This window comes from Leptopilina heterotoma, unplaced genomic scaffold (genome assembly GCF_015476425.1).
Source record: "Leptopilina heterotoma isolate Lh14 unplaced genomic scaffold, ASM1547642v1 Lhet_45, whole genome shotgun sequence".
Taxonomy (NCBI): Eukaryota; Metazoa; Arthropoda; class Insecta; order Hymenoptera; family Figitidae; genus Leptopilina; species Leptopilina heterotoma.
The window spans coordinates 2,886,801-2,900,949 of NW_025111086.1; the positions used below are offsets into that span (position 1 = coordinate 2,886,801).

A 14,149-nucleotide genomic window follows, 5' to 3' on the forward strand; every position below is an offset into this window, starting at 1 on the left:
TATCATGGAGGTGTTCGGAATCTTTTTTTTTTTTAATTCCGAAATGAAAATTGGGAATATTTTTGCCTTTGACACAAGTGTTTTTCTTTTATTTTTACCCATTTTTCGAGTAATAAATCATTTTTTGGAATTCAAATAAATTTGAAGTGAGAAAAGTTCGTTTTTATTAAATAACAAACGAAAAAAAAATAAATTTAAATTTAAATTAATTAATTAATTAATTAGTTAATTAATTAATTTTTTTTTAATTTAAATTTTTTAGATTCAATTTTTTGCTTGACTAAAATTATTGAGTAAAATAATTATAATAATAGAAAATAATAAATAATAACAATTAATAATAAATATAATAAACAATAATAAATAATAATAAATAATTTTGCTCCAAATTTTATCTCTAAAATAGATTTAATTCGTTTGTTACTTAATCGAAACGAATTTTCTCATTGAAATTTTTTCGAATTTTTTCCTTGAGTAAAATTATAATTATAAAAATAATAGTAATAATAATAATAATAATAATAATAATAATAATAATAAGAAATAATTTTGTTCAAACTAAATATTTGAATTTAAAAAATTTATTTCGTTTATATTGTTTAATAGAAATGAATTTTTCAGAACCAATTTTTCGCTTGATTTAAATTATAATATATTAATAAATAATAATAATCATAAATAATTGTGCTCTAAATTTTATCTGAAAAATACTTGGTTCGTTTCTTGTTTAATCAAAATGAATTATTTTTAGTTGAAAATTTTTTTCTTGAGTAAAATTATAATAATAATAATAAATAATAATAAATAGTAATAAATAATTTTGCTCAATTTAATTCAGAAAATTTTATTTTATTTGTTTAATTGAAATGAATTTTTTTAAGTTGAACATACTTTTTGGTTGAGCAAAATCATTTGTTTATTATAATTTTACTCAAGGAATAAAATTTATTGTTTTGTTAAAACTTTGGTAACTTTTTTCTTTTTTAACTGAGAATGCAATTATTAATTTAAATAAATTTTTGTTGCTCTCTGAATTTATTTTTAATGGATGAAAATTGTTATTATTTAGCAAAAAAATTATCTTTTTTAAACAAAATTTGTTTTTTTATCAAAATTGTTTGTTAATTAAAAAGTTATTTTCAGTTTTTAATAAATTTAAATATTTTTTGCTCGAATAAAAATTTTTGTGTTAATTAATAGAATTTATTTTATTTATTTAATTAATTTGAATAAAAACAAAAATTTTGCTATTCGAATAAACTTTTGTTCAATCAATTGTTGCTTTTGTTGTGTGATTAAAAATATTATTTTGTTATGTGAACAAAAATTTATTGTCCTTAACAAAATAAATTAATTCTGAAAATTTAGTACATTTCTTTAATTTAAAGTTATTATTTTAAATTATTTATTAAATTATTTTATTTATTAATTTGTTATTAATTTAGTTTATTTAAATTAATAAATTGCTAATTTAGTAAATTTTACTCGTAATTAAAATTAAATATTAGTTATTATAAAATTAATTATTGTTTAAAAATATTTTCGTATAGATGAAATTTAATTGTTTAAGAGAAAAAAAATTATTAACTTTGAAAAAAATATTTAGTTCTACAAAAATTTTCCTATGGAGAAAATAATTTTCAAATATTGAAAATTGAACAAAAGAAAAATGTTTCGTCATTGGCAAAAATATTTTATGACTCACGGGAGAGAATTTCTTTATTATAATTGTAAACAAATTTTTTTTTTTTTGACGTGATTTTCGTGTATAAAAGTTTTGAATAAATTTTTATAAGATTTTAAGGTGGTCATTGATCCTTATCATTAAACAGTTTCTCTTTTGGAGCGCACGCGGTTTATTGTGTCATATTTTACATAAGGGACCCAGTTAAAAATTTTCTAATTGGATGTAAAAGTGAATTTATATCTCTTCGAGTCTTGTGTTGTTCGAATCGTAATTTTTATTTTTATTATTTTTGAATATTATTTTTTAATAAAAAAGCAAAGGCAAAAAAAAAAATGAAGCAAAAAAAAGCAAAGAATAAAGTATAGAACAAGCAAAAAGTAGAGAGTAAAAAATCCAAAAGATAAATTAAAAAAGTAAAAAAAAGACTTCACTAAAAGAAAGACTGCAAAATTTTTTAAGTAAATTTTCAATTATAAATTTATGTACTTAATGTAAATTATTTTCTATTTGCAAATTTATTTTAGTTTATTAGTAATAATTAGTTTTGAAACTTAATTTGTTACTAAAAGTTAATTCAGTAATTTAATTTGTTGCTAAAAATTAATTTAGTAACTTAATTTATTACTAAAGATTAATTTAGTAACTTAATTTATTACTAAAAATAAAATTTAGTGAATTTATCACTAAAAATTTTATTTTACAATTTTATTTATTCTTAATAATTTATTTAAAATTTATTTAACTTAATTTATTATTAAATATTTTATAAAATATAAAAAAATACTTTTTCAACTTTTTGAAAAATAAGGAAACAAAAACAAAATAGAAACGAAAAAAATTCATATTTATAAATTTTTTTCTCGACTTTTGTAAATTTTGGTGTTTAAAATTCGAAGGTTTTTTATTCGTATTAATATATTAGCGGTACATTTTACTTCTTCGTAAAACGATTTCCGTAAAAATTAAAATATCTCCTTTATTCGAAAACCAAAAAAAAAATCGTATTTCGCAATAAAGGATTCATAAAAAAAACTGTTACTTTTTCGTAAATAATTTTTTTCGCTTTGAAAAAAGTCTAATTTTTATTTATTTTAACAAAAAAAAAAAAAAAAGAAATGAAAAAATAATATTAAATAAAAATTAACTATTTTCTTATTAAAAATTAATAAACTTTGCTGTGTGGCTTAATTAACTTTGCAAATTTTTTTTTTTTTGCCAATAAATGCCATTGAACTCTGAACACTTAAATTAGAAGAATCTATAATTCAATATGTATACTTTAAAATTCGCAGCTTGAATAAAACGGTCGATCACCTTGAAATTCAAATCTCATTATAAATTCAGCAAGAATTTTTTTCACGTCAAAAAAAAAAAAATAAATGAAGAATTATTACTCAAAGTAATTAGTAACAATAATATAAAATAACTAATTTAGTAATTTATATTATTTCTCTAATTCTTTTTTTCAAAAATAGATTTTTTATTTACTTTACTTTGTACAAATTTTTTTCCTACTTTTTTGAGAATTTTTTTGTCAAATTGTCAAATTAAAAGTTAGATCAATTTGTCTCTAGAATAATAAAGAAATTCTTTCCCGTCTATGAGTTTAGAAAAAAACTCGAGTTAATAAATAAATAAAATATATTTTTTTTGAAAAATAAAATTATTTGATGTTTTTTTTTTTTTGATAAATAAAAAAAATTATACGTTTTTTCGATAAATAGAAAAACTCAAAATTTTTTTTTTTTTTGATAAATAAAAAAATTTCTTTTGTTGATAAATAAAATATACCTACTTTTTTTGGATAAATAAAAAAGAAGAAATAAGAAAATTTCTTTTGTTGATAAATAAAGAAAAAAAATAAATAAAATTTCTTTTGTTGATAAATAAAATCCATTTTTTTTTTTTTTTTAATAAATAAATAATTTTTCAAATTTGTTTTGATAGTAAAACATATATTATGCATAGAGAACGATCTTTGGGGGAAAATCGATTGTGATTGATAGAAGCTGCGAGTGTTGTGTGCAGTTTTTGTTGCAAATTAAAAGAAGAGAGGGTCACCTCGAAGTGAACCGGTGAGAAAGATTACAAAACAAGATGAGGGTACATCGTGGGATTTGTGCTAAACTACAGAGTGGATTTCTTAGACGATGGTGTAAGTAATTTAACTTTTTTTTTTCATTGTTTAATTAAAGAATTTTTCTATTTCTCAACCATATATGCGATTTCGTATTCGCGTTATTTTTTAATAATTTTTTTTTATTACATTTTTTTATATAGAATATATGGCCATACAATTATGGCACATAAACAATTATTATTGAAACGCGAAATCTTTTTTTTTTTTTGTTTTGTGAAATATTTAATTTTTCATTAAATGTTGAACTTTTTACTATTGCAACAAAAATGATGATTTTAAATTCGCGATTTAAAATTATATTTAAATTAAATTCTTTCGTGGAATTGAACTCTGAAGAAAAATTAAAGAATAAAAATTTTTGACCAAAGGTGGGAATCGAACTCTGAACCTTAGGAACCCCGAGCCTACGAACTTTCCCCAAAGCCACGTTTGACTTTGTAGTATAATTTACAAAAATCGTGTTTTTTTCTCTCTATATTATTATAATTATTTATTCAAATGCTAAATTAGAATTAACCAGGAAAAAGAATTAGAATTTTAATGAATATCGGAATCAATTAGTTTCTAACTGAAAATTACGGTTTAGTGAACTTTTTTTTTTTTTTTTTGCTATCGTTACATATATTCTGTTTCAATGGCAAAATACGATTTTGTTTCACAATCGTTAATAATAGGAAATAATCTCTCATACATGTTTATGTTCAACGAACCACGTAGTTTCAATAACCGTATACTATAAACATTGCATTAAAATTAAATGTTCAAAATCGTTACAAATTGAAGAAAACGGATATTCAATCACAATAATTGTCATCCGATTTCTCTTCCACATTTTTTTTTCTTTCTTTCTTTTTCTTTTTCCGGTTCCCGACTATATTGCTTGTGCGATTTTATAAAACCGCAAATATTTTCTGTGTTGAGAAAGTTTATTGTTTTAAAATGATTTTTTGGGGAAAAAACGAAATTTTTTTTGGAGTAAATTTTTTTTTTACAATTAGCTAGAGAATTTTTGAAATTTTCTTTTGAAATTAGTTTAAAGAAATTATTTACTTAAAAATAAAAGGTCAGGAAAAACTTATTTCGTATTTTTTTATTTCAAAAAAAATTTTTTTTTTTTTTTTTTTATTAATTTTTAATAAATAATTAAAAATACAAGGAAGTAAAAAATAATTTATGGTTTCAAAATGTTTAATTAATTTTTGATATTTATTGAAGACAAAATATGTTTGAAAAAATATTAATATTTATGGAAATATATTTCGTTCTTTTGAACCTTAAGAATTTTTTCGTACTTAGTAAATCATCTTGCGTCTCATTAATTATCTCCTTCATTGGTGATTCATTTGAATGAATCATTTTCATGAATTTAAACACTTTTCAATTAAAATTAATAGAAAAAAAAATAAAAAAAAATAAAATTTTTTTTTTTTTTTTTTTTTTGAGAAAGTTTCATGTTTGAACGATTCCACGTGGTTTTTAACACGAGGTTTCGTCGAGCGAAACGACCTCCGTTATGGGTATTCCGCTTCCTTGACGACACATCATCATAAACACAAGCATATGAAAAAAAAAATTATTTTTTTTTAAATACGTGTGAATAATTTTCCAAGTAGACGTTTATCTTAAATTACTAGTGTCATATAGAGTGTGCATTTATAATAAGACGGAATGGATGTTTAACTGTAAAAATTGTGTCTTTCGCGTGTCATCTAAGCTTGTAATGACAAGTTTTGACAAAAAATAGGAAAATCCCGCTCATCCGCAGAGTGTTGAATTTCAGATGTAATTTAATATGTCTTCAGTTGGTATTGTCTTCATCTCATACAACAATGTTCATTAAATGTTTCAAAAAAAAAAAAAAAAAAAAAAAAAAATAGGAAAAGTAAATATCTATAACTTTCTCTGATGATGTTTTTAGAAGGTGAATGCATTAATTTTACCGTATGGGTTTTTTCCAACTTTCGTTTTCTTGTTTCTTCTATTTACTCTGGGATTGAATTTTTGAGTGTTATTCACGTTTGGAATTTTTCGAAATGAAATGCGTAGTTTGATTTTTTCATTAGTTGGTATTTTTTATTTTTATTATTCTTTTTTTTATTTATTCATTTTTTTTTATTTTTTTATTCCTTTTTTTATTTATTTATTATTTTTTCTTTATTGTTTATTTCTAATCCTTTTTTATTTATTTATTATTTTTTTCGTGTATTTTTTTACTTTTTATTTTCTTAATTCTTTTTTTATTAATTTTAATTTTTTTTACTCATTTTTTTTAACTCGATGTAAAATGTTGTCACACATTTCGTTTCGTTGAACGTTCAAAATTTGGTGGATAATATTGTAATAATTTTTACAGACCTCGGATATTATGACTTTTCCGACTTTTTTTGACTATTTTTCACAAATTTTGTGATAAAATACCACATTTTTAGAATAAATTGCAATTTATTTCGATTTTTATTAGTGTGAAAAGTATAATAGACAAATCTTTAAAAAGTTATTTTTGAATAATTTTTCTAATTACATTTTCGAAATATACAATTAAAAAGTTTTTGAATTATTTTAAATTTTGTAAATATATAATTGAAAATAATTGATTTTTTTTCAAGTATTTTATTATATATTTTGCAAATCAACTTTTAAAGCATTTCAATTTGCAAAATTTTGAAAATAATTGATTTTTTTATTATAAATTTTGCAAATCAACATTTAAAGAATTTCTATTTGCAAAATTTTGAAAATAATTTAATTCTCAATTTTAATGAAAAATCTTTAAATGTAAACTTAATAAAAATAAAAATTAATGGAAATTAGTTTCTTAAGAATTGTATTAAAATATTTTTGAAGAAAGTAATTCTCACAATTTTTTCATTCTAATTTTTAAAATTCAATTATTTTCAATATTTTCGATTAGATATTTCCAAAAATTCAAATATACATATAAAAAATAAGAACATTACAATTTTTTAGAATTATTTTTAAGATTTTAAAGAAAATTTTATTAGAAATTTTTAATTAAAATTCTTCAAAAAATTAATTAGTTTTTTTTTTAAATTATACAAAACTTCTTTTTATAAATTCAATTATTTTCGAAAAATAACATTACTATATTTATAAACAACTAATTCTTAGAAATGATTTATCATAATTTTTCAATATTCAATTTTACCTTCGAACAAAGTAAATTAAAATTTTTTTAAATTTACTTTTTTAGGTTTATTAAAATTTCGGAGAAATCATTTATAATTACAAGTCTTTAAAAATTTGATTATTTTTTTTTTATATATTTTTTAAAAACTCAATTATTTTAAAAATATTTTATCAAATTTCAATTATTTTCAAAGATTTTACCAAATTTCAATTATTTTTCTAAAAAAATTTTACCAAATTTCAATTTTTTGGAAATTTTTTAATAGTGTATAGTTATAATAATAATAGTATCAATAATAATAAAAATAATAATAATAATAATAATAATAATAGAAGTAATAATAATGATAATAGCAATTTTTATTTACTATTTAAATTGGTTTTTATTATTTAATAAATTTTTATTAATATTTATACAATATTTCTTTAGTAATAATAAAAATACGAAAGAGCTTTTCCCGTTTATAAATAAAATAAATAAATATTAATTTATTATTAATAATAATAATAAAATACAGTAATAAAAATTTAATAATAATAATAATAATAATAATAATAATAAATAATAATATTAATAGTAGTATTAAAAATATTATATTCTCTAATATTAAAATATTTTATTGTTTTAATAATTATTAAAGTAATTAAATCAATAATTAACTAAATTGTAAGTTCTAATTAATATATAGGAAAAAAAATGAAAATTCAAAAAATATTTTCTATAAACAGTAATTGGCGTAATTATCAAAATGATTTGGACATTAAAAAATTTTTTCTTCATTGATGTGCAATAATTTCATTGATTTACGACATCATCTCAATATTGGAGAATTGGGTTGTGGCAAATGAAATTTACGGGGTACCGGAGAAAGGTATATCAGTAAATAGAAGGATTCCGTAATAACCGACATTATAATAATTGCATACACACACGTGTAAAGAGATCTATATATGGTAAAGTGTGTTTATTAGACACTAAATATTTTTCCAGTTCAATTCACTATTTTTTTTAATGATATTTTCTATATTTATTATATATACACACATAAAGCTTATTTATAACTGTAGTTTACAATTCTCTCTTCTCTTTATTCAATTATTTTCACTCGTCAATTTTTTTTTTACTTTTAATTTATTAAATTATAATATAACATTAATTAATTATTAATTATAATTTCCTACATTCATTAATTAAAATGTTTATTTACCTTGAATAATCGTTTATATTCCTGTGTTCTGTTCGCAGTTTGGAGTTCGAAATTTGTTTTTGTTTTGATTGATATTTTTTTTGTTTTTGATTCCTTTTTTGTTTACTAATTTTTTTTTTTTTTTTTTGTTATTTCCTGTTAAATTTTTTTTGAATCTTAAAATTGATAAAAAAAAATTTTAAATTAGTGAAATTTCAATTTTAATGTTTTGAAGATTAAATAAGAACTAAAATTAATTATGGACAAAATTGTTTTGAATTAAGAATCATAATTTAAAAATATTTTTTTTCTAAATATTCTCTAAATATAAAGAAATGACCTTTAAAAAATGAAATAGAAGATCATTGACCTGGGAATATACAAAGTGGAAGGAAAAAAATTAAATTACAAAATCAATTTTTTGCATTAGTATTCTTAGAAAAAAATTATCTGGATGTTCTTTATCCTTTTTCGATAGAGAAATCCTTGCGGTTGAAGTTCGATTAATGGTGTGTTTGCGATGCTTACGCACAAATATAATATGTAAATTGTATTTTATTTGTCTGGCATTGCGTGCTGAATAAATATTACAAAATTTTTTTTTTGTCATCTTCAATTCAAATATCAAAATATCTCAAATATAATATATTAATTATTATTATGAAATAAAATGAAACGTTATCGGTTTGTATAATCTTCTAAAATCTTTCGCATTGAATATAAATTACTTTTTTTCAGTTTGAACTTTTAATTATATTATTATTTTATTATTATTATTATTATTATTATTTTATATTTTGAAAATTACTATTTACCTTTAAATTAATAAATAATTTAGTCATTCATAATTAATGATAATTAAGTAACTAATTAATTATAATAGAATCATTTTTGGTTAATATTGAAAAAACGAAATCAAATGCAGCTTCTAATTATTCTTTTTGGAAATGCAGTAAATTAATTTTTTTTTAATTAAAAATTAATAAATAATAACACACTTGAAGTTGATCATTTTATTTCTTTTTTAATTAAAATGATTATAAACTTGCTCGAGCACATATACGAGCATCATTATTTGTACTTTCATAATCGATGATGAAAGTATGTAAAGAACTCTGTCATTTTGCATTTGAGTTATGATGTTGATTTGTTTATTTTTTTACTTTTTCTTTTTTTAAAAAGTAAATTTATTAACTAATCAGCAAATTACTGATTATGAACAACATAATATAATTCAATGATAACACCATTTACAAGAATTGAAATGTTTTTAATATTTAAAAAAAATTTTTTTTAATGAATTTTTAAAAAAGAAAACTGGAAAGAATGTTTATGGACAATTAAAGTCTAGTTGAAATATGAAGTTACATTTATTATTTAAAAGTTCTTTGCTTTCGATAAATGAGAATTTCCACAATTTCCATTAATGAAATTAATGTAATTTTATGGTATTAATTATTTAAAAAAGAGAGAGAGAAAATAGAATTGAAAATAAATATTGTGTTTGCCCTTGACATTTATCTGTTCAAGAACACTTAGTTACGATTAAAATCGACCTTAGTGTTAAAACATCTCGACGGGAATCAACACTGAACCGGATGAATTTTGTTAGATTGCTATCATTGTTAGTTGTTTAATTGTTTCACACTTTAAATATTTATTGCTCAGTTCTATTAATAATAATTTTTTAGTTTCAAGTTTTTTTTTTATTCAGAATAACAAACAAATATAATGATGATAATAGTCTTTTATTTATAATAAATTTATTTATATTAATATTAACAAATGTATAAAAATAACAAATGTTTGGAAAAAAATTTATTTGATTCAAATAAAAATTGTTTAATTCAAGTAAATATTTATTTGATTTACTCAAAATAAATTATAGTTTGTTTAAGTGAAATTTTTCTCTGAGTGTAAATAATTAAAACAAAATTGTAATTGTAATTGTAATAACAGTCGAATAATAATAGTGGAAAAATAATAATAATAACGGAAAAATAATAATAGTGGAAATAATAATATAGGTAGAAGAATATTCAAACAATTAAAAATTCTTCTTTAAAAATTTGCTTATTAGGTTATTAAATTGCTGTAAATTTGCAGCTTTGAGAGAGGAAAAAAATTGTTTCTAATAGTAAATTATGATTCAGAGAGCAGTAAAGCAGTGTGACATTGCATCTCATTTTAATAATTAAGAGCAACTTCTTTTTAATATTGTTTTTTTTCTCGCTTTTTTTTTAAATAATATGAATGTTTATTTCTCAAAGATTTCTCATAATGAAATTATAGAGAATTCTAACATTACATCTTTTGATGGTTTCTTTATTCATAAAGTATATAATAATTATTCTAAAGTTATATTAAAGATAATAATTTACATCCAGAAAAAACGGGTTTTTATTGAATTAGAGGAAATTTTTTTTCTGATAAAGAAAATATATTAATAGAATGATAATAAAATTTATTATTTTAATTTATTATCATTATAAAATCAAACGATTTTAAGTCGTTTGAGAGCGCCATCTAGCGGAGGCGTCACTGAATTACATAACCGCGAAAACAGTTAAAATTTTGTTTGTTTTTAAGTTATAATAGTAATAATAATGAAATAGAAAAGGAGAAACGAAAACGAGAAATAATAGAAAATAATAACAAAAATAATAGAATAATAACAAAAATTGGGATAAATAATTATTATTAAAAAATCAACATTTTTTTTGAATGAAATTAGTCTTTGGTTGTGCAAATCTCGACATATGGATATAATAATATATAGTAAAGGAGAATAGAATATATAAATATTATTCTATTGGTATAATGAGAGAAGTAATTATAAAATGTCTTATTTCGGAGAAGGTTTTCTTGATAATTTTCGATTATTGCACACTTGGTATAAACCTGTTCTAAAGTACTTTTAAGAATGTGGTTAAGTTATTATTCGGTTAGTCATTTCTCCCTCCGTAACACACTTGTCCCTTCTCTTCTAAAGTTAGTTCACCTCTCACACGTTCCAATGTTTCTTTTTTCTTTTCTTTTCTTTCTTTTTTTTTCTTCATCTCCCGAGAATAATAATTTGCAATTATAATTCATAAAAACACTTTTCGTACATTTTCTCGATATTTTCAATTTTCTCTTTTAAACATTTTCTCCCTAAATTCATTTGCATTCGATTCTTATTGATCCACTGTTCGATTTTCTGCAACGAGACTTTTTTTATTTTCCGATTTTCTTTATTTTTGCTTCTTCAAGAAAGGATTTGTATTTGAATTTCGCGCCAATATTTTTTGCGATTGACCGACAGATGGCAAGGGTTAGTTAGTCCACATGCCACCAGGTTCCTTGCGGAATGTTGGTGAATTATGATAAAAAAAGAAATATACTAATTACCTATGCTAGTAATTTAATTCAATAAGTAATATTAATAATTACAATTATAATTAGTATAAATAATTATTTTTATATCAGAGTTATTATTTTTATTAGAGTTATTGTACTTTCTAGAAGATAATTTTCACACTATCGCTAACTCGGCGGATGAATATTTGTTCAATATTAAAAATTGATGTTTGACATTGAGTCTTAGAGCAAATATTGGCAATAAAAGTCTTGGTCCAGTATTTAGCGAATCGTCAGTCCTGTAGATTTCTCAGAAACCAACCGGTATACTGTCTTCATTTATAGAAATCGGTTTTGTGATGATGAGTTTCCTCCGGGTTAGAAATCTAGATTTCACACACACACACACTCGCTCGCTTAGAAAAGAAGATTGCAATGGAGGTAAAAATCTAGGGCATTAGTTGTCAGTGTGTGTCGAGAATTAATGTTTGAAATTGGAGTCAGTTTTTCGTCTTGCAATTCTTCTAGTACCAAAGTTGTAGTGTTTGCTTCAGAGTTTGAGACTGTGTGCAATATTTCATGTGTGTGTGTGTGTGTATTTTTATTGATGTTGGAATATTTACTATACTATATTGTAAACGTACAATATGTACACTTGGCCCTACATATATTTGTATATGTGCATGTGTGTAATGTGTAAGTGTTCATGTGTTTATAAAGGTATAAAGTTTTATGTGACCTGCCTGGTTACACATACGCACATTTACTGCCAGAGAACAGGCTAAGCGATTGCTGCATTCCTTCCTCTCTAACCCAGTCACACTTAAAGTGAGACTCCTTTGCTTGTGGTTGTTTATAAGATGGACAGAAAACTATCTTCAATTAAACCCATACAACTTTAGATCATTCACTTGTAAAGATTTTATTCACGTCGAGAAAAAAAAATCCCAAGACAGGTGCAAAGTCCTCCGTTTCTTCTTTTCTTTTTCCGAGTAAAAAGATATTTTTCTCTCATCAAGACGTATATTTCTAGAATGGAAGAGAATAATTTCTTTGATTAAGAAAAAACAATCCATTATGTTCATTAACGAGATTTTTCGCTAATGTCTAAGGGAGATTCAATTCTAAAGAATCTTAAAGAGTTTATTAATTTTGTTTCAAGTCGTTTGAGAGCGAATTTTTGTCGCCATCTGTCGGTGGCGTCACTAGACTGCGAAATTTAAATCGATTTCTTTACCTTTAATTAAATTGGATTTAGTGTAAATTAAATTTAAATATTAAAAAATCTGTTATACTATAGCGCGACGTATCGATTTGTTTTATTTTTAATTTAATTTATTCGATTATTAATGACCATTAAATAGAAAGTAAACAAAAATCGATTTTTTCGTGGCGTTGTAAATTCACTGACGCCTCCGACAGATGGCGAATGAATTCATTGCTCAAACGACTTTAATGAATTAAAAAGTGACTCTTTTGAGATTCTTTAGTTTGATTAGCGGAAAATTAATTTTCTTTCATACACGATAGTGTTGACTTTTGCCTTGATTAATCTTTTAATAGAAATCTATTTTGCATTTTTAAATATTTTAAAATTATTAAAAATTTTTTTTCTTCTTTGTTTGGTTAATATATTGAGAGATAGTGACATTACTGTAAATAGTAGCACGTGCTGTAATAGATTCACGGTTTACTGATGGCAAAAGTCATTGACTTGAGGGGAAAAAGAAATGCTGAGATTGAAAAGAAAAAAAAGAGAAAAAGATCGAGATTCTTCAAGTCACTGATGGTAAAGAAAATATTTATTAATTAGTGAATCATTTAACGATCGCAATTAACTAGAAAAGTCTTTTTTTTCTAAATTGCTCTCAACTTTTCTTTTTCTCAATTGCCTTTTTTCCCCAAAGTTTTCAAATCTGGAAACCCTGGAAACAATGTCGAAAAAAGTTTTTAAGTTTCCATTTTTAAAATTTTATTATTATTATTATTATTACTTCTATTAATATTATAATTACTATTGTTACCATTTGAATATTTTTTTGATTTAAAAAGGCCTGTGAAATATTTTCTTTTTCGTTTATTTTTTGTTACTTTAATGTAAAATTTAAATCAAGCAGTAATTTTTATTTGTCACCTTATGATATTACGTAATTCGAATAAATGACAATATTTTACGAAGTATTTATTGATTAAAACTGGATTTTTCAAAGGAAAAGAAATAACAATCAAATATTTTAATTACAAAAGCACATAGTAAATATTACAATGGTTTTTTTTAATTTTATGAAACCAGTTTATTCATTATAATTACAGTTTTTGTGCGTAAGAAAAAAAGTGGTTCTTGCAATGCAATAATTTGTCGTCACAATGAAACACGAAAATGTCTTAATTATATATACGATTCTCTCTGTCTCTCGCGATTACTGAATTTTGAAAAAAAATTTCATCAAATATTATTCCACACTCATAAGTACTGTTAATGGATTATTTAAATTAATTACTAAAGCACAATAATAAATATTAATAAATTAATAAATAAAAATAATATAAATAATAATACTAATAAATAAATAATAATAAACGTATTAAATAATTATAATTTACTTATTTTATAAAATAAAAGTGCCTTTCATTTTGTAGATTGTAATT

The 14,149-nt window shown here is 21.4% G+C and overlaps 1 protein-coding gene across 2 annotated transcripts in view; it reads left to right on the forward strand.

The window, feature by feature from the left end:
- LOC122507095 (scavenger receptor class B member 1) overlaps positions 1–14,149 on the forward strand; it is a 46,014-nt gene that overhangs the window by 609 nt on the left and 31,256 nt on the right. The window contains exon 2 of one of the 2 annotated variants that reach the window (XM_043619618.1): positions 3,635–3,842. In XM_043619618.1, the coding sequence (XP_043475553.1) occupies positions 3,785–3,842 (58 nt within the window). In that variant the 5' untranslated portion in view covers positions 3,635–3,784. The remainder of the gene's footprint in view (positions 1–3,634; positions 3,843–14,149) is intronic. The other variant, XM_043619617.1, reaches the window with a different exon arrangement.